The 27,706-nt window shown below is 41.4% G+C and overlaps 2 protein-coding genes across 29 annotated transcripts in view; one reads left to right on the top strand and one right to left on the bottom strand.

The window, feature by feature from the left end:
* The window catches only part of UBAC2 (UBA domain containing 2), an 885,094-nt gene that overhangs the window by 521,848 nt on the left and 335,540 nt on the right, over window positions 1-27,706 (bottom strand). The window lies entirely within an intron of this gene.
* DOCK9 (dedicator of cytokinesis 9) overlaps window positions 1-27,706 on the top strand; it is a 298,820-nt gene that overhangs the window by 224,017 nt on the left and 47,097 nt on the right. For 13 of the 28 annotated variants that reach the window (XR_007720659.1, XM_050765940.1, XM_050765933.1 and 10 more), the window contains 8 exons: window positions 1,752-1,930; window positions 2,165-2,278; window positions 4,444-4,561; window positions 9,074-9,207; window positions 11,577-11,691; window positions 15,263-15,329; window positions 16,742-16,789; window positions 19,320-19,456. Coding sequence is in view for 27 of the 28 variants with exons in the window: in XM_050765940.1 (XP_050621897.1) it covers window positions 1,752-1,930; window positions 2,165-2,278; window positions 4,444-4,561; window positions 9,074-9,207; window positions 11,577-11,691; window positions 15,263-15,329; window positions 16,742-16,789; window positions 19,320-19,456 (912 nt within the window). In the remaining variant the exon portion in view is untranslated. Of the gene's footprint in view, window positions 1-1,751; window positions 1,931-2,164; window positions 2,279-4,443; window positions 4,562-9,073; window positions 9,208-11,576; window positions 11,692-15,262; window positions 15,330-16,741; window positions 16,790-19,319; window positions 19,457-20,006; window positions 20,051-27,706 lie in introns of all 28 variants that reach the window. The other 15 variants (XM_050765961.1, XM_050765953.1, XM_050765948.1 and 12 more) reach the window with 2 other exon arrangements.

The following is a 27,706-nucleotide window of genomic DNA, read 5'->3' as shown; positions in this document are numbered from 1 at the left end:
ACTTGGCCTAGGAGCTCAAGATCATCCTGGGAAACATAATGAAACCCCGTCTCTACCAAAAAAAAAAGAAAACAAAAATTAGCCTGGCATGTTGGCACACACCTGTAGTCTCAGCTACGTGGGAGGCTGAGGTGGGAGGATGACTTAAGCCCAGGAGGCAGAGATTGCAGTGAAATCTGCAATCTAGGCAGATTATGCCATGGCACTCCAGCCTGCACAACAGAGCAAGACCCTCTCTCAAAAAAAATAAGAAAAGAGGTTTATTTTGGCTCACAGTTTTGCAGTCTGTACGAGAAGGATGACGCCAACATTGGCTTCTGGTGAGACCTCAGGAAGTTTCCAATCATGGTGGAGGGCGAGCAGGGAGCCAGCAGGTCACATGGTGAGAGAGGGAGCAAGAGAGATGGGGAGTGAGGTGCCACACTCTTGTAAACAACCAGATCTCGCGTGAACTCAGAGTGAGAACTCCCTCATTATGGCAAGGAGGGCACCAAGCCATTCATGAGGGATTCACCCCCATGACCCGAACACCTCCCACCAGGCCCCACCTCCAACAATGGGTATCAAATTTCAACATGAGATTCAGAGGGGACACACATCCAGACCATGTAATTTCTCATGCAGATTCATACACACAAGCACAGATGTGTGAGCACACACACAGTTAAACCATAAGTAGTTTCTTCTAAGAGATTTAAGTGAACTCAAGCTATGACTTATAGTTTAGATAAACTAGGTGAAATAATCATAAACAATGAACATAATTAATCTAGAAAATGACTACTCTCCCCCTTCTACTAAAGGGTTTCGTAGAACTTGTGTCCGTATTTTGGGTAGATTTAGTTAGTAGCTATCTGATACGGGACGAAAGGCAAAGGGATAGATCTATAGACTTTCCTTTAATAATGGAGTCAGTCTGACAATTCACAACGTAGCTTCAGCTTCCTGAAATGTGTATTTCATCTTCAGAGTGATGTTCAGCTGTTTTTATGTACCCTTCCAGAGTAGAGTTCATGTTTACTCCTATCTATTTTCCAGAAGAGCTCTCATTGTCATTTAGCTTGCTGGTGATTTACCAGTTTGGTTTGATGCTTTCTCCATTTTAATTTTAGCTTATATTAAATTTATATTTGTTTTCAGAGATGGAGAAATATTAGGAGAAAATCTTAGGAAATACTGCGTTAAATAAGTTCTTCATTCAGAGATAGCAGAATAAGTAGGTTATGTATTAATTTGTTTATTTTAAATTCATTGGGTTTTAATGGAATATATAGGCATTAATCACCAGGAAAGGAATATATGAACTCATATAGTAAATAACATTTTAATAAGCCATGTATGTTTATTGTTTAATTACATGTTTGTTATGCACAAACTGCTCTTATACAATTCTGTTAGCTAGTGTGACGTTTTAACTTTGTCGCTAACAAAGTTATATTTTTAATGTAACATATGCTGTGCTCTAGTCTAAAAATTGGTACTTAAACTGTTCACTAATTTAATTATGTAGGATGCAATATGTTCCAAAATCGAGTGCACTTAATTGTATTTAAATTTGGCTTTCATTTAAGATTCTCATGTGCTAAGAAGTAGAGCAGACTTGTACCTTTCTCATTTGAAGCCAAGTCTAATCATCTCTTGACACCCAGGGTGGGCTGAATGCAGAGGATGGGTCTTAGTTTTGTTTTGTTTTTTTTATTCAAAGAGCATTGCATTTTTCCTACCTCAAGTAGTTTCTATCCTCATTTCAGACCTCCAGCTTGACTACTCATTAACAGATGAGTTCTGCAGAAACCACTTCTTGGTGGGACTGTTACTGAGGGAGGTGGGGACAGCCCTCCAGGAGTTCCGGGAGGTCCGTCTGATCGCCATCAGTGTGCTCAAGAACCTGCTGATAAAGCATTCTTTTGATGACAGATATGCTTCAAGGGTGAGTGGTCCCCAATGGAAGGAATGTGTATTGATAATGTCCTTTATTTTAAGTGGTATAAAGAAAGTAATCAATTAGAAAATTCATGGTAACAGCACTAAGACTTTGCTCTGTTTTGGGACTAAAATCAAATATCTGTCTTTATAGGAAAGAGCCAAATAAAGGAGATGGTCAGTGACAACTTAGTTCAGTTCTCAGAATCCTGGGTCATACTTACCATGTGTGTCTTTTCAGAGTCATCAGGCAAGGATAGCCACCCTCTACCTGCCTCTGTTTGGTCTGCTGATTGAAAACGTCCAGCGGATCAATGTGAGGGATGTATCACCCTTCCCCGTGAATGCCGGCATGGTACGTAAATGTGGTCACGTCAACTCAGCCTGTACTGGGTCCCAGGACAAAGCGCCATAAGCTGGGTGGCCTAGAGCAGCAGCAGTTTATCCTCTCCCATTCAGGAGGCCAGAAGTCCAAAATCAAGGTGTCAGTGGGGTCGGTTCCTACTGGAGGCTCCTGGGGAGGAGTCTGGGCCGTGCTCCTCTCACAGCTGCTGATGCTGCAGGCAATCCTGGGTGCTCTCTGGCTTGTGGTGGCATCGCACTAGTCTCTGCCTCTACCCTCACTTGGTGTCCCTTCTCCATGGTGTTTATCTGTGCCTCTGTGTCCCTCTCCTCTTCTTTCTTTTCCAAGATAGAGTCTTGCTCTGTTGCCCAGACTGGAGTGCCATGGCACAATCTCGGCTCACTGCAACCTCCACCTCCTGAGTTTAAGCAATTCTCCTGCCTGAGTTTCCCAAGTAGCTGGGACTACAGGCACCCACCACCACATCCAGCTAATTTTTTTGTATTTTTAGTAGAGACAGGGTTTCACCATGTTGGCCAGACTGGTCTTGAACTCCTGACCTCTCAATCCGCCTGCCTTGGCCTCCCAAAGTGCCGAGATTACAGGCATGAGCCACCACACCCGGCACCATCTCCTCTTCTTATAAGGACACTAGTGATTGGGTTTAGGATCCACCCAGTATGACCTCATCTTAACTTACATCTTAGATATAAAATGGAAAGATCCTATTTCCAAATAAGGATACATTCTGAAGTCCAGGTAGACATGAATTTGTTGGGGGACACTACTCAACCCAGTACACACCCCCCTTTATTTTGCCAGTGCGACTCTTGCATTTCTGGCTAACATGGGGTCAATCACTAAACCTTCAATTCTTGTTAAAAAATAAGTATAAAAACCATGTTCTCCTGATGAAATTGAGTCAACAGAGATAGGACCCCAGAAATTATCTCAAAAGTTTTTGGTTAGAGATGATTTTACTTTTTTTTACTCAGTCTTTGGTACCTTTGATATGATTGTTTTTTAAAAAGGATTCTTGGACTCATCTTGCAATTCAGCTTTTTCAAAGCATTATCACTATCAAATTTCTTGTCACATTTCAGTTGCAAAAGACTTTTTAAATGTTAACCTATAACAATTTTTAATTAATAAAGTTTATAAGAGTTTTACAATCTAAAACCGGCACTCCTTCTCTTTCTAATTCTGTCTTGGCCTCAGAGGGCTTATCTGCTATGAATTTCAGCACATGTTATTTTAGCATTTCCCCTTTCCCTGGTACTCTGGTCTCATGAACTGGCTTGGTTGTTCATCTTCCCACCTTGTCATTATGGGTGTACACTTGCAGAGTCTCATATATGTTTCTGTCCCTGCCTCCCACCCCAACAGTGATGCAGTGTCCCATTTTTACACTACCTCTTCACCTCCAATTACGTTCCTAAATAACATTACACTGAGATGAACCGTATGTATAGGTTTTGTGCGTGTGTGGCTGCTCTAAAGGACATAAACTCTCTCTATCCTAAGCGCACCTCGCTTATCTCACCCTGTACAACATTGCATTTCACACCTGTATTCTCTAACCCTGTCTGTTTTTCAAACCAGAGTAATTCAGAGTAGAATGTGACCTCTCTGAACTGTTTCAGTCCTAACAAAAATGAACACTTTCACCAAAGTAAAATCCCGTTTTTTGACCTAACTTCAAAATTAGTATGATTTCTCCACTGAAGTTCACATGATGCTACGAACATCTAGAGACTGTCATTGGTGCTGTCGTAATTCCCCGCATTACAGATAAGAACCAGCATTCCCGTTAGAAAGAGCAGGGGAGGTTTTCTCTGAAGGAAAAGAAAAAAGAATAATCTAAGGAAATGTTGGGCATCAGAGCTCTGGAAAGGGAAAGGTGTTAGAAATGCTGGGGAGAGAGAAACAAGACTTTATGGGACGTGATTTCTCTCCCCCACCCCCACCCAGCATCCGTATCCCACGCCCCCTGTTCCCACTCTGACCCATCCCACCCTCCTCCCTCGCCCACACCGCAAGGCTGCTTCTCCCATGCAGGCAGGCACGTTGAATGCATCAGGCTGTCTTGGTCCTGCACTTGCCCTGGCACTTCCAAGAACAGGGGAGGAATCCTCTCCAGACATCTTTGATTGTTTCTGCTTTCCTCCCCTTGACAGACTGTGAAGGACGAATCCCTGGCTCTGCCAGCTGTGAATCCGCTGGTGACACCACAGAAGGGCAGCACCCTGGACAACAGCCTGCACAAGGACCTGCTGGGCGCCATCTCTGGCATTGGTAATGCTCCCTGCTCCTGTGGGCTTCTCTCCGCCATCACTCTGAAAGTGTCTCGGAGCCGATGGTTGGTGAACGTGTCACACTTGTGTGGTAGGACCTTGAAGTCTGAGTTTCTGCCCTGAGTATTCTTTCCCTGTTTGTGATAGTCAACAACTGAAACCCCTCAGCCATGCCCTGAAATAAAGGTCCCGGATGCCTGTGACTCCTCAGGATCATACAGTTAATCACAGGCTTGCACTGTTTGCTTTTTGTTCAACATTTGTTGAGTTTTCATTTTAAATCTTAATTGGATTGTGTATACTGTTAAGGAATATTTTTGCAGGTGGTGGGGAGAGGGGAACACTGATTTGTAGTGTTAGTGATTTTGATGAAATGTGACATAGTAATTCCTAAAGAACATAGCAGTTTATGGCTAGAATTCAATCCTAAAATCAGTTTTCAAAAATCTGCCCCACAAGACTTTTTCTGTGTGAAATAACAGAAGAGCAGTCCCCTCTGAGAGAAAAACACATGACACAAATCAAAATTCTCATAGTTTCTCCATAAGAAAATACCGGACATAATGTACTTGTTAATATTCTGACTAATTGAACTTCTGTGCTAGCTTTTTCTCAGAGATAGCAGTTTACACATATATATACATATCTTCCAAGAATTGTCACAGGTGCTCACAGACTTCTTCAGTCTTTATTTCTCCCTCTCTTTATCACATTGTGAATAAAGAAAGCAGCCTACTATGGCTAGTGGCTAGACTACCCAATAACGGGACTAATTCATGGGATAAAATAAATGGCAGCCTTCATCCGATTAACTCAAGGACTTGCCCGCTCTGAGATTATGTCTTTACCTTTGCCGGTGGTGGTGGTGGTAATATGCTATTTCAGGTAGGGGATGAAACTGAGTAGGATTTAACATGAGAAAACCCACACCAATGCCCAAATTTATCCTACAATAATAATACCAGTCCTTAATCTGGTTGATACTTATGTGTCTTTTTCACAGTTATGCTCTCCTTAGTTGACACTGTAAAGATTAAAAGAGTTAATTCATGCAAAATGCTTGGAACAGAGCCTGGCACATGGTAAATGCTCAGCAAATGTCGGCTGCTGTCACGAATTTCCCTTTGCCTTTCTTCTGGGCCTTCGCTCTGTCTCTGCCCTGCTCTGACCCATTCCCAGCCACTGCTCCAGAAGCAGGAGGGGACCTTCCTCAGAGGGTGTGATCTGCAGTGGTTCACAGCACTAGCTTTAAAGCCAGACAGATGCAGCCTTGGATCTGGAATCGACCATTTGCTTGTTGCCATGGCAGGATGTTGTCTATCTTTTTTGACCTCCGTACACCGTCTTCAAAACGGTCGTTAGAGGGATTAAGAGCTAGTATGATGCGTATGGTGCTTGACAGAGAGGAACCAGATGAGTGGAAACATCACTTGACTGTAACCTTGATCATTTCCACAAAGTTTGAATGCTTCTGTTTGACTTTTTTGACTCTTCTCCAATTCAGAATTCACCTTGTTAGGATTGGGGACTTCTTTAGAACTTGGAAATAGGCCATTGGGGATCTTTAGCATCATGGCCTCCAATTGCTCCAGGTTGATGGTGCAGCTATGGAAAGCACTTGAGACTGACTTCATCCTTTTTCACTCTTAAATTTTAAAATCCAAATCCACGTTTCATAGGAATTCACCACGACAGGCTTATTATCCTCAGGCTATCTATATTGCCTCCTTTCTTGAAGACTTAAATCCCTGTTCTCTTTTAGGAATACCTTCCAGGGAAGCCTCATCTTTGAACTGGGTTTACTAGTTTTTTTCTGGCAGCTTTAGCAACTCTGTTCATCAGGGAGTTTCTAGCTAATTTTAGTCCTGGTGCTTCTCCTTCAAGAGCAAAGTCTCCTTACATCTCTGTTAGAAGAATCCTGTTTCCACGCATACTGAGAATGTGCCATCCCAGTTTTTTTAATGTCTTTGGAGCATGGTGCCTGAGAGTTTTAAAAGTGATTCACTGCCTGGATAAAAACTACTCTGAGATTACATTCATTTTAAAAGGCAAGCGTTCTGAGGCTCAGGGTTTCTTTTTCCACCTACTCGGTGGTACCACGGGAGGAGGGGTGAATTTCTCTTCTTTTCATTTTACTCAAGTGTCATTTAAGGACTTTAAAAGCTATGCTCTGGGCCAGGGTATTAAATACAAACACATACACAAAGACATATAAAATAGGAACAAACTAAGCATATTGATTTTGATATATTGCATTTCCATCTGTTTGCCTTAAATTGGGACTCTAGTTCTGGAACCAAGCTGGAAACTCTGAGAACTTAGGATCTAATTTTACTTTACTGAGGACCTTTCTCTTGAGTTCTGTGTTCTTTTTCTTGACTTCTGTGTTCTTCAAATGCTGTTCTACATTAAATATGAAATATGATTATATTAGAAAAATTATAATTTGGTAATAGCATGTGTTTCTTATCTGAATACAGAAAAAGGCCATAGTTTTTTCACAGGATTTTTACCTGTCCCTTGTGACGCTCATTCACATGGTTTCTCTCCTGGGGAGATGCAGCCACTGGCTGACAATAAGGCTTAATGTTCTACATGTTCAAGCCTCCGCTTCTATTTTCAAATTCCCCTGGTTCTTCTTTTCTTGGTCTTTAACACTGAATCAGTTTCAGGAATAGCAATGAATAAATCTGAGTGTTCAACAGAGGGAAGGATTTATGACCTTGATGTCACACGTATTCCTTCTAAGGTTAAGGAGTTAAAGATCAGCCGGGAGTGGTGGCTCACACCTGTAATTCCAGCACTTTTGGAGGCCAAGGCGAGCAGATCACCTGAGATCAGGAGTTCGACACCAGCCTGACCAACATGGTGAAACCTCGTCTCTACTAGAAATATCAAAAAATTAGCCAGGCTTGGTGGCGGTCGCCTGTAATCCCAGCTACTTGGGAGGCTGAAGCAGGAAACTTGCTTAAACCCGGGAGGCTGAGGTTGCAGTGAGCCAGGATCATACCATTGCACTCTAGCCTGGCCGAAAGAGCGAGACTCTGTCTCAAAAAAACAAGCAAACAAACAAAAGAGTTAAAGACCATCTTGACATTGCCTGAGAGATGATGAATTTATGCCATTAGCCATCACATTTAGAAGGGCAACAACCAAGTCACTTTCAAACATACTTTTGGTGTAACCTAGGGGCTGGCTATATTTATTTTGTTGTTAATTTATTTTTTGACTTAGAAATATCCCAGTCCATGGCAGCTCATTTGCCTCCTGAGGTCTGAAAACGACCAGCCTGTTGTGAAGTGCCAAGTAACGCCATCTTCAGCTTGGGTCTGGGAGAATGTGTGCTCACAGCTGCCAGACACAGAGTCCAAATCTCCTGATGCCATCTGCCGAACCAGCCAGGCCTTTCCGCTGCAGGCACGCCTTTTGGTTCAGCACGGAATGTACCAGACCAAAGAGTCATTTTAAATTGTGTGATTTATTTAATAAATCTTAGCTAAGCAGGAAGTCAATCTATTACCTTAAAATTCCATAGTACCAAGATGGGGAGTGATTTCTGCCTTCAAATGCTGTTTTTTTCATGGACATCACAAATTTTATTTATACATTAGATTTCCTTTCTGTTCAGAGTTGTTTATAGCAGATTCCCAAATATTCCCCATTCACAGCACCCTTAGTGTCACTTTTCTTCATGGCATCCCTAGGCCAAAAGACACGCCCAACAGTTCTGTTTATTAGGTACGTAGAACCAAATAACTTAATAAGTACTTACATTCTAACAATTTAGTAGGCACTTAAAAGAAATAATATGCATACATTTAAAGAAAAAAGTTTAATTTTATTTTTAATAATCACAACTAACTACAAATGGGTGGTATGTGCCTGCTGGACACTGACAGCTTCTCAACCTTTGGGTCATATTGGCCAGCACCATTCGCATTTCCTGTCTCTCACTGATTACTTGCCTTTTATTTGTGAAGCCCTCCAAATACCCAGCTTCACAAATAATGTCTTCAAAAGGAGCATAGCACAACTGGCTGCTGAAATGGCAGCTTCTGGCCAAGGTCACGGATCACTGTGTTCTTGAAAATTTAAAACACCCCATGACACCCCTCAGAGTTTGGTAGGCTCCTCAGTGTTTATTATCAGTTTGAATGCTACGAGTTTGTTGTATGGTTTAATTTTGTGACTTGATAGTTGTAGGTGGATTTATCTTTTAATTTTTTAAAGTCTTCATTCTATCACATTCTGAAACAGGTGTGCACTGTTAGCGATCAAAGAGGTTTCTAATAAGTGAATTGACATTTACATCTGAATATTTCAGACTAATTTCTTTTTATCTCATTGTATATGACCTGGTTCTTTAAAGGTGAAGTAATGGAATGCAACTCGTGAGGCGACTTCCTAACAGAAAATATAAGTGCAATAAAAGGAATATCCCTTAAAGTTCAGTACTCATCTTCATTTTGTTCTGTCTTAATAAAACTTTATTCTTGGCTTGATTTCCATTTAGCTTCTCCATATACGACATCAACTCCAAACATCAACAGTGTGAGAAATGCTGATTCGAGAGGATCTCTCATAAGCACAGATTCGGGTAACAGCCTTCCAGAAAGGAATAGTGAGAAGAGCAATTCCCTGGATAAGGTAATTGCTTTTCACCCAACACAAGTGTTCTTGTAATCAATGGATTTAGCCCAAAGTAAACGTACTTCATGTTCTAGTGCCTTTTAAGTGTGACCTTTTGTTTTATCCTAAACCACCCAGCTGACCTGGAGTAGGTGATGAGAGCTTTAAGGTCGGGGCCCATTCCTTGAAATGCTCTGATTTCCACAACCTCAGATCCTGGGCAGGGTTTGCAGTGGAGCATCTTGAGTGAATGGCTCTGGTGGGTTGGACATGGAGGGACTCAAAATGCTGCCCAGCTCAATTCCCTGCAGTCTTTTTTTTTTTTTTTTTTTTTTTTTTTTTGAGACGAGTCTCGCTCTGTCGCCCTGGCTGGAGTACAGTGGCACGATCTCAACTCACCGCAGCCTCTGCCTCCTGGGTTCAGGCGACTCCTCTGCCTCAGCCTCCCCAGCAGCTGGGACCACAGGCGCATGCCACCACGCCTGGCTAATTTTTGTATTTTTAGTAGAGATGGAGTTTCACCACATTGGCCAGGCTGGTCTCAAACTCCTGAGCGCCTCGGCCTCCCAAGTGCTGGGATTACAGGTGTGAGCCACTGCACCCCACCAATTCCCTGTAGTCTTTATAACAGAGACACTGTCACCAACACAGCTCTCCACCCACAAGGGTGTTAGGTCTGAAGCCAGCTCCAGAGAATAATTGATCATATAGGTAATTCAGGGATAAGAAATCACTTTATTCACACAGCACCCACCCACAACACAGCACTTCCTCCTCATACTTAGCCTTTTTTCTTCAAACTACTAAATGCTCAGACCATTTGGAACTTTGTAGGAAAGGATAAAAGTGTGGGTTTAAACCTGGAGCCATGGTAGTTTGGTATCACTTTGGGCACAGATTTTCTAAGTTACTTCAAGTTACAGACAAGCACCCATCCCAATAAACAGCTGAGCCATTTAGGGATTTATCCCTAGTTCTCCAAAAACACCCAGAAAACATCCTTCCTCAGCATCAGGTTTATAATCTTGTCACGCATCCCATGGCCGGCATTGACATGGTTATTGTTAAATGCAGCTCTGTTGAAGTGCGAGCAGCTCAGTTTGGGTGTGTCATGACGTATTGAACTTTTCCCTTGACCCCAACATGCCTTCGTGTGTAGAAGGAGAAGCTGCTCCGAAGGCACTCTGCTTGTGTCATACGCAGTGCTGGAGAGGAGGAGGAGGGCTGCCAGTCAGCCAGGAAAAACCGGGTCACTGTGGATTTTTCCCTTCTAACGATTCCACCTTTGCCAGAGGAGACAATGCACGCAACACCCTCTCTCCCACGGCCGGAAGTACTGAGTTCTCCAGTGACTCTGATCAAGTGGGCAGGCCAGAGGGTACATCCATACCAGTTTTGCCACTAATTGCCCCTGTATTTTTCTGTAAATAAAAATATTCACATATTTTATTAATTAAGCCTATTTAATATATGTGTGTGTGTGTATATATATATTCACACACACATAATTTTATTTTCAATTGGCCACCAGCACCTTGAATAAAACACCTTTTTTTCCACTATTGTTTTTGCTTTGATATATGGCAAAAAAAAAATTTTAAATTTCAATTGGAAATTCAACTGGGAGAGTTTTTAAATCTCCTGTGTTTGCAATCACATGGTGAGATTCTTGTGCTGCTTTTTTTCCGTGAGAACCTGCTGCCTAGTGGCAAAATTGCCCTCTCGTTTCCCCCAAGGTTTCTGACGTTTGCAGTGTTAAGCTAAGCTGATGATGGAGTGACCTCATCAGTTTAGGACCTTTGGTGATGCTGTGCTGACGTGTCGCTGTTTGTCCCAGGCAGGCACCTGCCTATTGTGTTCCCTGAGCAGTGCCCACAGCACGCCCCATGATGCACCCTGGATGACGGCGCCCGGGCTGCAAGCTTTGGGGTGCTTTGCTCACAGCAGCACCACAGGCACTTGCTGTTTCAGCCACCGCTGTTGTCGTCAGGAGGTGGTTGGTTGTGTAGTGTCTTCCGAGTCATAGTTTCTGTTCTTGATCCTAGCACACATACTTTCTTGCATGAGGTTTCAATATACTTGGCATCTCAGAAGGTTTTACTCGGCACAGCTAAAGCTGTGTTTATCCAGTGTGAAAGGTCTGTGCCTTCTGCTTGTCCCTTAGGAGGGCGTGCTGAAGAGACAAGCTAAGGCTTCCATGGGCAGCATCTGAGTGTGTTATATTTGGGTGAAAGGGTGCCTGTGGTTTAATTGTCAGCAAGTTACTTGCACCTTCCAATGTATATGATCTGACTTGATTCTAAGAATCTTTCTCTTCCACAGGAGAAAAGGGAAACACATTTTCCTCCCGTAATTAAATAGAAAAATCACCTGTATTTTCTTTTTAGCACCAACAAGGTAGCACATTGGGAAATTCGGTGGTTCGCTGTGATAAACTTGACCAGTCTGAGATTAAGAGCCTGCTGATGTGTTTCCTCTACATCTTAAAGAGCATGTCTGATGGTAGGTTAAAAAATGGAGATTTCTGTTTTGCCTGTTTCAGTACTTGGTTTGTTTGTTTTTAACTTGTAATAAGTTGAAAGGATACAAAGATTTCAAAGGATCTTCTTCCTTGTTAAAAATGCATATTCATTGACTAAATGCAATAGAAATAAGAATCTTATTGTGGGAAAATCATTTCCTTAATAATTTTATTCTAGAAAATGAGTTCTAAAATGTGAATGGGCCTATTTCTTAGATGTATATTAAACTGGGACCTACCATGTTAACTGAAGGAGATAGAAGCACATACATAAAATAGCTTTTGACTTTAAAAAAAAATTTTATTCGTCCAAAGAAACTTACTGTCAGCTTGAATAACTGTGCTAGTCTCTGGAATTAGAATATATGTTGTGGGCGGACCTAAGCATTCCTTCCATTCAGAGTGTGTATATTCCTGGCTGAAAGTGGGAGAGACGTTAGTTTAGTTTTCTAATGGAAATGGTGGTATCATAGTAGATTATGTTTCTGTTTGAGGGTTGGACAACCACATTTTAAACTAAGAATGAGCAGAACTATGAATGCTCTCTCTGGACCGCATAAGGCTCGCGAATGTGTATGACAGGACAGTTTCAACTCTGTTAGCTCGTCTGTGTATCTGGCTGTGTAATATAAACAATCCCGGTAAACAATGTCACAGTTCTCATCCTGGGCAAAAATCTTATTTTTCCTACAACGAATTAAAAGGTGTGCTGTGAACTTCGTTAAGGTGATTGAATTAGGATGAACTCTCCTGAAAACAAAGTGCCATTTTTTGAGAACCTGAAGGCTTCTTGTGCTGCTTTTATCTGGGGGCAGGAGGTGTGTACTAACTAGCCAGTGGAAGGAATTTGTGCTTGAAAATAGTATTTCTTTTATATCAAGCTTCCATTTCAGCAGCATTAACAGCCTGACTTTTTTTTCCCCAACTCCAGCCAAGGTACAATCTGACTTTTTAGCTCAGATGGTAGGAAAAACCTGCTTGTCCTTAAAAGAAAGACTGGGTAATTCGTTCTTCTCTTGATTCATTACTTTAAAATGCTATTTTTAAAAAAAAGAACAGATGAGCGAGACTTTCCCTGAATGATGACCAAATACGCTAGCACAGGGCACTTAGTCTGATATTTGGGTTTACAAAGTTGAAAGTCTTCCCATTTAAGTCAAAAGTTCTAAACTTTGCTTCATGGTAATAATGAGGTTTAGCAAGCATTATAATTATGTTTTTCCTTTGTTTAAAGTTTTCTTTAAATTATTTTAAATTTCAAATATTGAATATGACCTGTAATAGGAACATAATTGCTTTTTAAAGACAAATATACAAGAACATTTGAATTCAAGTAAAAGTTATTCTTTTTTTTTTTTTTTTTTGAGACGGAGTCTTGCTCTGTCGCCCAGGCTGGAGTGCAGTGGCCGGATCACAGCTCACTGCAAGCTCCGCCTCCCGGGTTTACGCCATTCTCCTGCCTCAGCCTCCTGAGTAGCTGGGACTACTAGCGCCCGCCACCTCGCCTGGCTAGTTTTTTGTATTTTTTAGTAGAGACGGAGTTTCACCGTGTTAGCCAGGATGGTCTCGATCTCCTGACCTCGTGATCCGCCCATCTCGGCCTCCCAAAGTGCTGGGATTACAGGCTTGAGCCACCGCGCCCGGCCGTAAAAGTTATTCTTTAACGTCATACACATATTTTAAAAATGCAACCACCTCTTCAGAATATATTTTTCTCTCAATTTTCTTCAAGTTATCGATTGTTTTCCCTTTATAATTAGAATTTGTGTGTGTGCGCATCCCATTTAAGACATCTTCTCTGACCTCCAGGGTCATGAAGGTATTCTCATATTTTCTTTTTCTTTTTTTTTTTTTTTTTTGAAAGCAGTGTTATTTAAATTTTCACATTGAACTCTAAAAATCTACCTACAATTGGGTTTTGTGTGTCGTATGAGTTAGGGGGAGAAATTGCCTCCAGAGATAGTTAATACACCGACAGCCAAAATCAGTTGTGTAACTGTGTAGCTGCTCTTTCATTTATTCCACATTTAATGAGCACCTTTTACATGCTGGGCCCTTCCTCGCTGTCCTTCTTGTGCCATTTTCCTCTTCACAGAGCTTATCTCTGTCTTCCCACTCTCCCCAACCATACCTGGAGCCCAGAGCAAGGAATGGCAGCATCGTTGCCCATGCTGCTGGCCACTTTGTCTGGTGTGTGCTGAGGGTGGCCGCAGGGGTCTGCAGGGTGATCCCACCAGGCTCTCCAGCATGCACTGAGCTCCCTGGGGGCTCACCCTACTACCCTGATAGCCAGCCTCAAGTAGCCAGAGTCTGTTCCTCTGGAATCTCAACTCAAAACCCCTAAAGATGGAAGCCCATGACCCACTCTTATTACTGGTCTAATAGGCCAAGCGACCTTTAGAATCAGATGCACACGATTTGAATTCCCACTCAGCCATGATTCTTCAGACTGGTGAATGGGAGAATTACTTTACTTCTCTGAGCCTCTGTTAGCTCATCTAAATGAGAACTTTCTTCTGTCCCAGATTATGGTGAGGATTAGATTGCACAATCTATGTGAAATTGTGAGAGAACCTAGTACAGTGTCTGGCACACAACAGATTCTCAGTCTATATCTCATGTCATTCCTGCCTGTCATTGTTCTTGACAAGTGTAGAGTGAAAGCCTGTGGCCATGCATCTTCATGAGCCATCAGCATCCCCACAGCCACCCTCTCTGCTCATCTCAGGCCACAAAGACTCTGGCTTTTTCCCTAAGAGAAAATTCTTTACCTATTTCTCAACCTCAGTGTGAAATATAAGAATGCAAAAAAGGTTAGCTATTAGATGATAGAATTCAAACGACAGTAATACTAAACTGTTAAGGGTTCACACAGAGGTTTAAATGCACATACTATTCGGTACAGCTATTTTGCTTCAGAGAACTTATCCTGTAGGTATAGTTAGACATGCATGCAAAGACCCACATAAGAGGATATTCATTGAACCATAATTGTAATAGCAAAAAGTTAGGGGGCAGAAACAGTAACTGTCTATCAGTAGGAGACTAGTTAAGTCAATTATGGTCTATCCACATAGAGGAATATTATGCAACTTAGAAAAACTTGAGATAGATCCAAGCTATATTGTTCAGTTAAAACTCAAAGAGCAAACTTATGTGTGTAATATGCAAAGATTTTCAACAAATTCCCTGTTCGGGAGAGATCCTGTAGTAGGAGACAAGAGATCCCAGCTTTAGGTTGTATGTACACTTGTATTCTTAGAATTTTCTAGTCTATTTAAGAGCATGTTACATATAAGTTAAGTGAGCATTATGCTAGAATGTAGCATGAGATGACATGATGGAATTACAGTTCAAATGTTCAAATACAGCATGTTGAAGGTGAATAGGCCTCAGGTGTTGATATCCAGTGTAGAGTGGTCAGCTATAAAAGAGGGCAGGGAAAGGGTTTAGAGGCCTACACTCCAAGGTTCCTTCCCATTTTCACGACAGGTGATTCTCCATAATGTATATGATATATATTGTGATTCTAAGTAAATGTTTATTTTCTAGATGCTTTGTTTACATATTGGAACAAGGCTTCAACATCTGAACTTATGGATTTTTTTACAATATCTGAGTAAGTAGCTTTCTCTTTGATCATTGCCTCTTGATTTTTTCCTGGATCATTAAGAGGCTTGACGAATACTATGTGGTTGAACCAGGGGAGTCGTGTATGTCACATCCTCACTTACTTCTTAAGCCCTTTCTCATGGACTTGGCCCTAAAACATATTTTCAGGGCTTGTGACCTAGTGATCAGTGGTCACCCTTAACGTATTACAGATATGTGCTTGTTTTACATGAGAGGTAACTGCTTATGTGTATAAGTCATCTTAATAAAATAACACGAAATTTATTAGCTGAATTGGGTAGATACTGCTTTTCTAAGTTGAGCCTAACTTAAGCTGATGCGGAAACTGAGTCAGAAAAGTTGCTATAATTTTAAAATATAAGAAGTAAAAGTGAAATCTTATGTAGCATCTTTATCTCATTTTGGCTCATCAGTATAAGTTTCTGATTTCCTTTAAGCTCTTTACTTTTAGCAACGTGAATCTACAATCCCTTGTCCAAAACTGCTGGGGCCAGATAAATTTCCAAATTCAGAACTTTTTGGGTTTCTGAAAAATTCACATATAGACTACATCCCATAACATCTCAACAGCATCTCTCTATAGTAAAAATAAAAAATTTCAGCAGTACTATTATTGTTCATAATAATTGGATAAATCATAACTATAAGTAGCTTTATGTCTATTATTTTGGGTCACATTTTGGTGCCAAATGTATTTGCATGAACTCAGGAGGAAAGTGGTTTTCAGAGTTTCATGCATTTTGGAACTACAGATGAGAGACTGTGGGCCTGGCCCTCAGTGGACACTTGGCTCATCGTCTCCTGACCTCTGCTGAGTAAAAGGCAGGAGTTATGTGGTGAAATGAGGTTCAACACCAGAGGAGCTCACTCGACATTGTTTTAACTACCTCATTAAATACATGATTTAAAAAAACAAAACAAAACAATGTTGTTAGATATATATTTTTAAAAACTACACACTTGGTGTGTATAATCCATATATTTGAGCCAAAGAGAGAGCTGCTTATATAGATGTAAATGAGGATGAATAAGTAACTTGGAACAGGGTGCGTGGTCTTCAACATGATTTCCCGGGCACGCTGCTGTGGAGTGAATTATCACCCCTGAGTCGATGGACGATCCTGTCGGTCCTGGGCTTCTGCACTGTGTTGCTTTAGCCAGCCACCACGGCACTGATAGCTACACAAGATGGGGCCTCCCTCACAGGTTAATACATTTCTCTGGGCTTGAAGGGACTTTCCAGAGGACTGCCAAAAACTATTCTGAATGAATGAGGATGTGATATATGCTGGTGCTAGACATAATGCTTATTGAATTTGTTATTGTTAATGGATAAATAACGTCCTGAAAATAATTTTATCTTCACTTTTCCCTAATAATTTTTCATCTTGCCTGCAGAGTCTGCCTGCACCAGTTCCAGTACATGGGGAAGCGATACATAGCCAGGTACTGTGGGGCGTTTTCATCCGAAACGTGTTGTTTTCTGTGTTGCCTGGCTCTGATTGTGTGGGAATGGTCATCAGTGGCGGCTGGCAGTTGGGATTCATGGAAGCGGCCATGGGGACCGATGGCAGGCCCTTGGATTGCCACCGCAGAGCCCAGCAGTGTCTTTCGTCTGCATTCTTACAGGCGAAGTCTCATTTCATCTTACGTGTTACCTCTTGGAAAGTGTTCCTTTAGCGGGCTGTGGCGACCCTTCCATCCTGTCGTCCAAACTCCCCTTCCTTCTCTGTTCTGTCTCCTTCCCCTCCTCTTCTCCCCAGTTCTTCTTCCTGTGTTCCTTCCTCAGTGATTTCTTTTCCTCTGTTTGACTTTCCAAGGTCATTTTGACTGTTCCTGCTCCCAGCTACAAAGATACTAAAATCTCACTAACCACTCTTCTTCTTTCTTAATGAAAGAATGTTTTCAGTCCATCTCAAATTTGTGTGGACTTCCACAAACCTCTAAAATGGAGCCTTTTGTCTTCCTACTCTTGACTAGTTGATAAGCGCTCCATGTTCTTGGCCAGAACTCCCTGGTGAGTCGCGTCACTCCCACCTTCCTGTCCAGAACCAGCCTCCTAGAAACTCCTTGCAGCTGTGTGGCTGGACACGCCTTCTTTGGGGGCGTTTCTTCACAGCACCTCTTGTCCTTACCAAGTTCTTCCTCCTGCCCCATTGCCATTAGGAATGTCTGTGTGTGTTTGTTCTCTGTGTTGTGAGCCATTCTGTTAGTGTATTAGTGGGGTCTTGGTCTAAGTATTATATTTTTTTACTGTTGTTTTAACAGCTTTATTATAAGTAAATATGTTTTAAGAAAAACTTAAAAATGTAGTTGTCATTGAGGTTTGTTTCTCTATATATCAACAATTTTGTCTTATAGCGATGAAATAGGCCAGAGATTTTTAATAGACTTGCTCTTTGTGAAGATTTTCTTTTTCTGTTAACATTGTTCTTTTCTGGGGATATTTGAGAAATTTTCAGAATTACATTTTATGTTAAGAAGTAAACATGTATGTTTTCTTTTTAAAAGAAGCAAATTTAGAATTTTTGCATTTTCCTCCTGTTAATATTTTCAGTTTTTCATTGAAATGTGGTAGCACTTAAAGTTCTCTAATATTAACTGCATTATTTTTTATCACAACAGTAATTTTATATTTGAGTTTTGGAGCACTAAATGCAAGTATATACAAGGTGTCCTTATACCAGCAACATCTTCTACCTTGACTTAGATTCTCCCTGACTTTGTGCCATGAAGATGGGCAAACAATAAATTCTGTCACAGAAAGGCACTGTGCTGGGCTAGCTTCAGTTTTTGCAGTGACACCTACATCACAAGATGGCATTTGGAGAATATTGTGCCAAGTAGAATAAAATGCCTCACAGCTTAAAATGGTGCATGTGAGAAGCTGCAGATTTCTGTCCCAACAAAATGTTTTAGAATCGGGTTTTGTGAAGTGGTTAACTTAGTTTTTTCCAGTGGATATAAATTTAACTTCTTTAAAGAAAATCTTCCTACTTCATAAGCACCCTGTATATATTTGCATATAAAAGTGTGGACTGCCTTAAAAATAGATGGGCCGAGGAAAACGGGAGTGGAGATGGTGTGACTTTGCTCCATGCACTGTGGAAAGATATGCTCTGCTCTATATGAAAATTGCCATGGGTCTCTGCTGCATGTGAAACAGATCCTGAACTAGACTGTGAACCTTGTACATGTTTGCCATCCACGGTGGTCCAGTTTGATGAACACTGTGCCTTCTTATTGTCCCTTTGAAGTCACCCAGCAGCATGCAGTCGATGATAGTCCATGCATGTCCCTGTTCTCCTACACACAATAACACAGTGAGGGGGACGGTTGGCTCTGGGACAGGGGACAGGTGTCATTGCAGCCCTGGTCTCATTTTCATCTGCTCTGGTGATGGTACACAGCAGGAAGTTAGCTGTTTGATTGCTAACCCAAATCACTCTTCTGTTTTCTCTACTTGACTGCTGACAAGTTTAACAAAGTGTGTGGCTCTTCTCCTTCCTGCTTGGGTAAGAATAAAGGTGTTAAAACTCATATAATCCCTTCCATTGCATGTTTGTTCTCTGTGTCTTCCAATGCATTTTTTAATTAAAAAAAAAATACATGTCTTTTGCTCTTTCAGAACATATATAATCCAAAAAGATGAGTGACATTTTGACAGTTGTCAGAACACTAACCATTAGTACTGCATTGGAGTGATGCTTACTTTTTTCAGAGTAGCATCTCTAAAGTACTTTCTAAAAATAAGAAGGTCCCTGCTTTGGCCTGATTTTTGCTCCTGGGTCATCAGGTGCTTTGCCGTGAAGTGTGTGGGAGCTGCCGCCTGCCTGTGTCTCTGGCTGCTCCACCGCGCTCGGTCAGTGCATGGCCATCTCCCTCGTGCCATGTCCTGGCTTCACTAACGCTCCCCGTCTCGCTGCGGTGTAACACGTCTAACTTTTGCTTCTATCCCATTTCACTCATGTTGCAGGAACCAGGAGGGGTTGGGACCCATAGTTCATGATCGAAAGTCTCAGACATTGCCTGTTTCCCGTAACAGAACAGGAATGATGCATGCCAGATTGCAGCAGCTGGGCAGCCTGGATAACTCTCTCACTTTTAACCACAGTAAGTCCCATGACATGCCATCGTAACAGCCAGCCATCTCATGTGCCATCTCAGAGGGGAGAGCCCCAGGCCACACCTATCACATCACCAACTCGATATTTCTTCCAGCTCAAAGCAAGTAGGATGAAGAGCTCATGGCACAGTTCCCTTCCTTGGAGGAGCGTCCTCAGCATTTGGGAGTGACACAATGTGGAACATGCTCAACTACAGCACGAAACCTAAAAGTGCCTGACCCTTTCCCCATCCCCAAAACAAAACTTAGCTGGGTCCATAGCCAGCCGTTCTCCAGTATTCTAAACATAAAGTTTGGATTCATCACCTGGAGCCAACTTGACGTTGGCTTTCCCCTGCGACTCTGAGAACATTCGGGATGGATTTCTTTCACCCCTCCTGATCCCGTGCATGTAATTGATCAAGCGTCCACATTCTGACATTCCAGCTCTGAATGGATGTTAATCCTTGCACTGCTGTGAAAACATAAAGCCCTTGAATCAATTGTGAGGGTGTGGAAAAGCATCCAATAACAAAGTGACTTTTTCTGTGTTTTCAGTGTGAGAAAGATATCAAGTGTGCTTGGAATTTCTGTAGACAATGGTAAGATTTAATCAGGTTGAAGTCTGCTTACGAGGCCGCTTCACTTGCAAGCCGAGACCTTTTTGTTCATCTTGCCTTCCTAACTTTGGGGCTTTCTAACTTCACAGTAGAGATTCTGCCAAAACAGGGGAGCATATTTTTAATTTACTTTTATCAATCAGCAGAGGGGACAAGGCATCGTGTGCTGTTTCTAGTAATTTAAGTGTTTTATCTTCTTAAGGGTTTCTCAGAGCGGAACACCTGAAAGATATCAACCATACAGCACTTGAAAAACTAATGAGATCATTTATAATAAATCTCATTTCTGCTAGCATTGTGTTCTCTAAATTGTTCCATCTCTTCTCCAAGCATGACACAGCTAGTTATTGTTTTATCTCAACAATTATTTGTTATTCCAAGTGCTGTCTTTAATACATGGTTATTAATATCCTTCCATCATGTCTAATAATAAATTCCATTCACTGTGATTTTTCACACCTTTTTTTAAAATACAGGCCAAGAGTAAAGGCAGTGTTCCCAATGCATTGTATTAATAATAGTTCAAAGTAAGACACCTGAGGAATCAAAACAAAGCAGCTTCCCACACCTCTGCCCCAGCAATGTAGGCATTATAAAGATTGTCCAGGTGCGGTTAAGTGTTAGGAAGATTGGCCGGGCGTGATGGCTCACGCCTGTAATCCCAACACTGGGAGGCCAAGGCGGGTGGATCACTTGAGACCAGGAGTTCAAGACCAGCCTGGCCAACATGGTGAAACCCCATCCCTACTAAAAATACAAAAACTAGTCAGGCTTATTGACACACACACGTAATCCCAGCTACTGGGGAGGCTGAGACATGAGAATGGCTTGAACCTGGGGGGCTGAGGTTGTGGTGAGCCAAGACTGAGCCACTACACTGCAGCCTGGGTGACAGAACAAGACCCTATCTTGAAAAAAAAAAAAAAAATCAAAAATGTTATGAAGATAGTCTCTATTGATAAAATCCCAGGCTTAATTTAGATAATGTCAGTCTGCCACATGCTGAGTTGGTAGCCATAAAATGCTAGTTCTGAGTTCTACACTTAGCTGTGTAGAACATTGAGTGACACCTTTAAGGCTACAGTACTTGATTTTTTAACATCTTTTCTGTTGGGGCTTTGACTAGCTCTGCAGAAAAGGAGTTGAAACAAAACCAAGAGTGTTGTTATTTTTAGTTTTTCTTTGCCATTTTGTAGCAGAAATTCAATCCCCACTGATAAACAGGATCTGCTGGACCTCCTTTGCTCAGATAATTTCTATAACACAGAGGCTAACTCACTATTGGTTGAAATAAATGCTTAAACTTTGAAGCACTTTTAAAAAAATCATAAGTACACCAGTGCTCCACCTCCAAAGATAGTCATTTAGGAAACACAGGAAACAAAAATTAAATGAATCGTCCACATGTGAATAAATAACCTTAATCCATGCGAATATGTAGCAGCTCTTCCCACTGCAAATGGGTTTTGTGGTGGTAACTTGAATTGGAGGAGAGAGACAGCTGGCCTGGTGCTGCTGCTGCTGCCAAAAGCCATCTTGTTAACATGGTTTATTTCCATTCTGTCTTCCTGCTACCCACAGAGCGCTGTCCTCCTGTCTCCCTCCTCTTTCATCAGTTTTCAGTGGCACACTGTCCTCAGTCACATTTCTCCTGCTTTGCCAGTAAATAACGTGTAGCTGATTCTTCTAGTCCTCGCCTGTGTTCCTACAATTCCTGTTCATCCCGAATTCGTTCTGTTATCTCCTAAGTTGTTGCATCTCCTAGAACTCAGCCTTCTTTTATATCTCCAGTTCTCATTATGTGTTTGAGTTGCTTCAGCTTTTCCCTCCACTAGCTCTTTGAGCTCCAAATAGTCAATTCAGACAAAAAAACACAGAGAAGGGAGTGCATACTGTATGTACATGAACATGTATGTGTGTGTGTGTGTTATATATATGTACATGTTTGTTTACATCTCTACCTGGGTATTTTTTGGGAAATTTATGACCATATATGTCTTTTAAAAAAAAATTCCATTTAACAACAAATACAATACCTTCTGTTGGGCCAACCAATATGACATAGATCCAATATGTGAGAAAGTTGCCAGGGATCCCCAGGAATCCAAAATGAATTTATTTCGGAAGAGAATAAAGATAGGAAGAGTCCCTGTACATCTGCATTATTCATTTCGTCTCTTTCTATAGAGTAGGAAAGGCTGTGTCAGAACTCAGCTTGACCAGCAGGGAGCAGCAGAGGCCCATGGGAAATGGAATCCTTTGTGGGTCTGTCCCCATCACCACTGGTAACAGGCCATGGAAGAAGGCACCACAGGCACTTCACATGGAACTCCAGCAAGAACCTGTCTTTACTCTTTAATTTTGATAGGAAATAGGATAGCAAATCCCCATGCCCAAATCCCATGATGGCCAAGTAGTCTTAGCTATTTGAAAAACACCCTTAAAAGACAGGTTTGTTGTTTGGACCATCAGTCAGGTGTATGGAAAATAAACTTTAGAACACTTAGGCATTGACAAATTTAGTGTAATTTGTGCTCATTGTGTATCAGTGGAAGAGATTTGTGTCAAATGAAAAATTGAGAGTGATAGCACAAAACCACAAAGAGAAGGGAGGGTATACTGTAGGTACATGAACATGTATATGTGTATATATGTGCATGTCTATAAACCACATTATGAGGTGAAAACTTAGTGAAATGTGTTTGCAAATAAGTGGTACATTTGCAATATATATATAAAATAACACTATGTTTACTTTGATGTCACGTGTTCTAAGAATACATCAAGTTCATTTGCATAATTCATATGTCCCACTGGTGTAATGCAGGGAACACCAGCCAAGAGGTAGCAGCATGTAAAGAAAATCTGGATTTCTTATAATTTGATCTAAAAGGCAATTAAAGATTACTGGGTCAGGTTACAGATAATATTTCAGATCAGAATCAGAAAGTATTTTCTAACTGAACTGGCCTTGAGTGGCATGTGCTGAGCTGCCTGTGAAGTTCATGTGGACACCTGCAGCTGGAGGTGTGCAAACAGACTGGAGGAGGCCCAGCTGGGGTATTGTCCAGGTCACTTAAGCATGCCACGAGGACTTGGATGGCGTGGCTTGTCGGGCCCCATTTAACTCTGAAATGTCTTTTTTGTCTATGAAGCACAAGCAAGAAAATGAATGTAGGCGATCATTAAATTCCTTTACTGTACATCATATTGAATTAATATGAAAAATACAGAGAATGTAGACATCTCTGAGTTAAAATATTTTCCAAAAGTTTTAAAGCATGGATAATATATCTTTAAAATTGGGTAAAATGTGCTTAGATGCTTTAAAAATATACTCAAAATAGTAAATAAATGTTTGTGGCCCGGCACGGTGGCTCATGCCTGTAATCTCAGCACTTTGGGAGGCCGAGACAGGCAGATCACTTGAAGTCAGGAGTTTGAAACCAGCCTGGACAACATGGTGAAATCCCGTCTGTACTAAAATAATAATAATAACAATAATAATAATACAAAAACATCTGGGTGTGGTGGTGGTACACGCCTGTAATCCTAGCTACTCAGGAGGCTGAGGCAGGAGAATCGCCTGAACCCAGGAGGTGGAGGTTGCAGTGAGCCAAGATCACACCACTGCACTCCAGCCTAGGTGACAAAGCGAGACTTCATCTCAAAAAAAAAAAAAAATTTTGTTTTAAACAAAACACTTATTTCCTTGATTCTGAGATGTGTTTCCTTGATTCTGAGGCACATTTTTGCACATTTTCTAGTATTTCTGAAGTTGGGTAGATCTTACACATTACATTGGATATGGTAGTCTGTCATTGATTGGTGTTTCTTGCAGCTGATGGAGTCTCAGAGTTGAGCAGGTCTGATACAGTGTACGTTTAAAGTCAGTCATTTGTAATATCCTTACAGAGGACTTTAAGATGTGTGGTGTGTTTAAACCAAGTATTTTCACTTGGGGCCTTTACTTCCTATGAGGTCCCATTTTCGGATGCAACTCAACATTAGGTTTAAGAAAGCCACAGGGAAGAGAAAGCTGATGGTATGACACCCACCTCCTGAAGTATAAACTCTTAGATTAAGAGCTTGTGTCTCCACAAGGCATTCTGAGCTTATTTGTTTTCTTTGTGGATCAAAGGGCAGATATCAAATGATATAAATTTTGCCTTGGGGTATTACTATTTATTCTCTACTCTTTGCCAGTCTGTGAGGAAAACCTTTTTAGCAATAAAAATTGGATGGAAATGAATAATAGATTGTGTAGATGTTGACCAGTTTGATATTTTGCAAAAATGTTTGAACTCAATAAAACCATACACCATAAGTTAATATATATCTAGGAGACTAGGTCTTCTACATTTGAGAGTTCTTTCAGCAAGAAAATTCCTTGTTATTTGGTATTTATATTTTCTCATAAAACTTACTATGTTTCTGGATTCACGTTATGGGCTAGAGGGAGAAAAAGTCAAAATACAAACAAGAATTTTGGTTACATAAAGAGTAGGCCGGGCGCGGTGGGCCTCCCAGCACTTTGGGAGGCCGAGGCGGGCGGATCACAAAGGAGAAGCAGTGAAAACCCCCCTGTAGGAATATGTCCCAGCTACTCGGGAGGCTGAGGCTGAACCCGGGAGGCCTGCAGTGAGCCGAGATTTCACTCCAGCCCCAAAGCGTCCTCTCAAAAAAAAAAAAAAAGAGTGTATTCAAATGGAAGAAAGTAGGAATATGTGACCTGCTCTTCGTGTATTCAGGAAAGGCGTGTGGCCTCGTGCTTCTGTCCTGCCCACCACATTACCTCTGATGTCATGGTGGTGGGGAGGGAGGGGGTTCACCGATGTGTCAGCATTCTTCATTTGAACCATGCAGGTAATGTGAGTTCGTAAAACAGGGTTAGGTTAATTCAGTGTAGACACATTTCATCCGTGGCCCCTGAGTATTTGAAAGATTTGGGGACTTTAGAATAAGTCTCGTCAGAATGACAATAGAATGAAAATTGTATAAATTTGAGCAGCGAATCTGAAGGACCGTAAAGCAGCCGGGGCATGTGTGTCAGAGATAGCACGTCCATGCAGAAATCCCGCAGCTCTGTCCCTGAAGAGCCAGGCTGGAGGGAATCAGTGCAGTGCCCCAGGCACCACGGCCTCCTAGTGGAAATCGCACCGTACTGCTTACTTGCTCGGGTCAAAAGCTGCTTAATCAGCTTTCAAAACGTCGCCAACCCTTAGTTTAAGAAATTTCTCTGCCCCTTCTTGGATTTACTAGCTCAGCTTCATTTTTCTGTGTTGGTCTATACCACGGTGATTGTTGATTCAAGGCTTCCTCCTGCGCAGCTCTGTTCCAGGCCTTGAGACAGTCTCAGCCTCTGTGACCGCTTCAGCCTCTCTATGCTGCCAATTATTTTTAGGGATTTAAAAAAATAGCACTAGCTCAGGAATCCTGCTGATTTCTTAGATGAAACAGTTGAAGGAAAAGCAAAGCATAACAAAATGTGGCTAAAAGGGCCATTTCTTTTAGATTCCTATGTGACTCAGGCAAGCATACCAATTTCTGCATGAATCTGACTCTAAAGGAGAGTAGACGGTGTAATAACACTTCCCAGTACCATGTTTCTGTATGTGTATACATAATTATATAATAACTTAATTAGCATAGTCTATTAATGATATGTTTTAAAACAGCACATGGCCAAATTCTAATTTTTAATTGTTTCAGGCTTTCAGCCAGGAGTAGTTAAATTCTATGGGAGTTCTTCAGGCTATCTCATTGGTAACGATCCCCTAGATGCATTTCACCTGTTGGTGATCTAGACCGAGAAAAGGACAGTTCTTTGCAGAGAAAGAAATTAAAATAAAGCCAGTTCCTTGTTAAAATTGAACCCAGACGAAAACTCATTCAGGGCAAATGGTAGCCTTCAGGAAAGGATCCCTTGGACCTGTGTGATCATTTTGGTTGGTCTGATAACAGGTGCTGTATTTTTTGTGTGTGCTCTCTTACCACAGTATGTGATCACTTTAGCAGTCATCATCGACCTGTTTTCCTCTTTCATTGTCTCTGTATCTTACCAAACAAACCTTGCTGAATAAAGTCATGCCTTGGCTTACCATCATGGCAGTTCAAGTGATATTAGTACCCCAACATACCCACCTCTCTTTTCTCTGGGAGATTTCATACCCCAAAAGCAAAACATGAAATAGAACTAGCATGGTGCCAGACGTATGACAGATCCTCACTGAATCTGGAGAGGCGCTGGCCGTGCTGCAGAGTGGAAGTGATGCGGTCTGCAAACAGGATCTCAGCACCACCTTGGTCAAAGCAAAGCAGCATTGGATCAAAGCACACAACAGCGTTTCTATCATATTTTAAAAAGCACTTCTGTAGCTTTTAAAGCTCTTCTGTAGCCTTTTAAAAACCCCTCTATAATTCTGACATTTAAGTCAGAATGATGTCATGCTAGTTACTTGATTTTCTCCCAATAATATGTACTATGATACAGTGACCTGGATGAGGAATTTGGAGTGTAGATTCTGGGTTTTTTTGTTGTTGTTTTTTTTTTCCCCCATTACTGGTCTCAAGAACATTCCCTAGGTTTTCTGTACTTCATTTTCTTGATCTGTGTACAAAATGTCCTCCTCTCTGGAGTATTAGGAAAATTACTTAAGTAATAAGCGTTGCTTTATTTTTGCTCCTTGGAGAAAGACATTACATGGTGTTTTATTATATTGCCATCTTTCTTTGTAATCTAGATCAATACTGTAACATCTTTGCATCCCTGTATGTATTTCTGCTAATGCATACCATTTCATAATTTAATATCTCAACTTGTATGTCAAGTTGCATTTATATCAGTACTAAATTGATTTTCCCACATATAGAAGATTTCTGCTTGTATTTAAATTATGTGTGACTAAGCTAAATTTAAATGACAGATTCTTCAAGTCCTTTTCTTTTTCTAAGCATTTCTTTCAGACATGTTGGCTTTTATGCTTTTTCTTAAAGCAAGTAGAATACTATGCACAGCACAGTCAACTCTTGATTATCATTCACGAGCCTTGCTGATAACGGATCCTGATGTTATTGACTTAACACCTCCATAGCACTCACTGTGTGCCAGGCACTGTTCCAAGAACTTCACAAATATTAGCAAATTTAATCCTCACCACAACCCTTTGAGGTAGATACTGTATTATCCCCATTCTACAGATGCGGCAACTGAGGTTATAAAGAGGCCAAATAACTTGCCAAGGCCACACAGCTGGTGAGTGGCAGAGTGGGACTCAGTGAGCAGCAGCCTGATCTCAGGCTCATTTTCTTAACCTGTGTTGTGCTGCTGCCTCCGTCTACATGGGAAACTTTGGAAATCTTAGCCTCCGCCAGCACTCCTGCTGGATAGCAGAATCGATCGACCCCTGTCTTGGTCCAAGTCCTGTCTCCACTGTTTACTGCCTGTATGACTTTAGACAAGTTTAGCCTTCCTATGCCTTTATTTCCTTATCTCTACCGAGGGTTCAACAATGTTCATACTTCATAGGGCTGTTGAGGGATTAAATGAGAGAATATGTGTAAAGTTCATAGAATCGTGGCTGGTATACAGCAAGTGCATAATAAATGTTTGCTGCAGTTATTGCCCTTTCAGAGTGG

The sequence above is a fragment of the Macaca thibetana genome, chromosome 17 (genome assembly GCF_024542745.1).
Source record: "Macaca thibetana thibetana isolate TM-01 chromosome 17, ASM2454274v1, whole genome shotgun sequence".
Lineage (NCBI taxonomy): Eukaryota > Metazoa > Chordata > Mammalia > Primates > Cercopithecidae > Macaca > Macaca thibetana.
The sequence above is the reverse complement of the archived record's forward strand: the minus strand, read 5'-3'. Positions and strand labels throughout refer to the sequence as shown.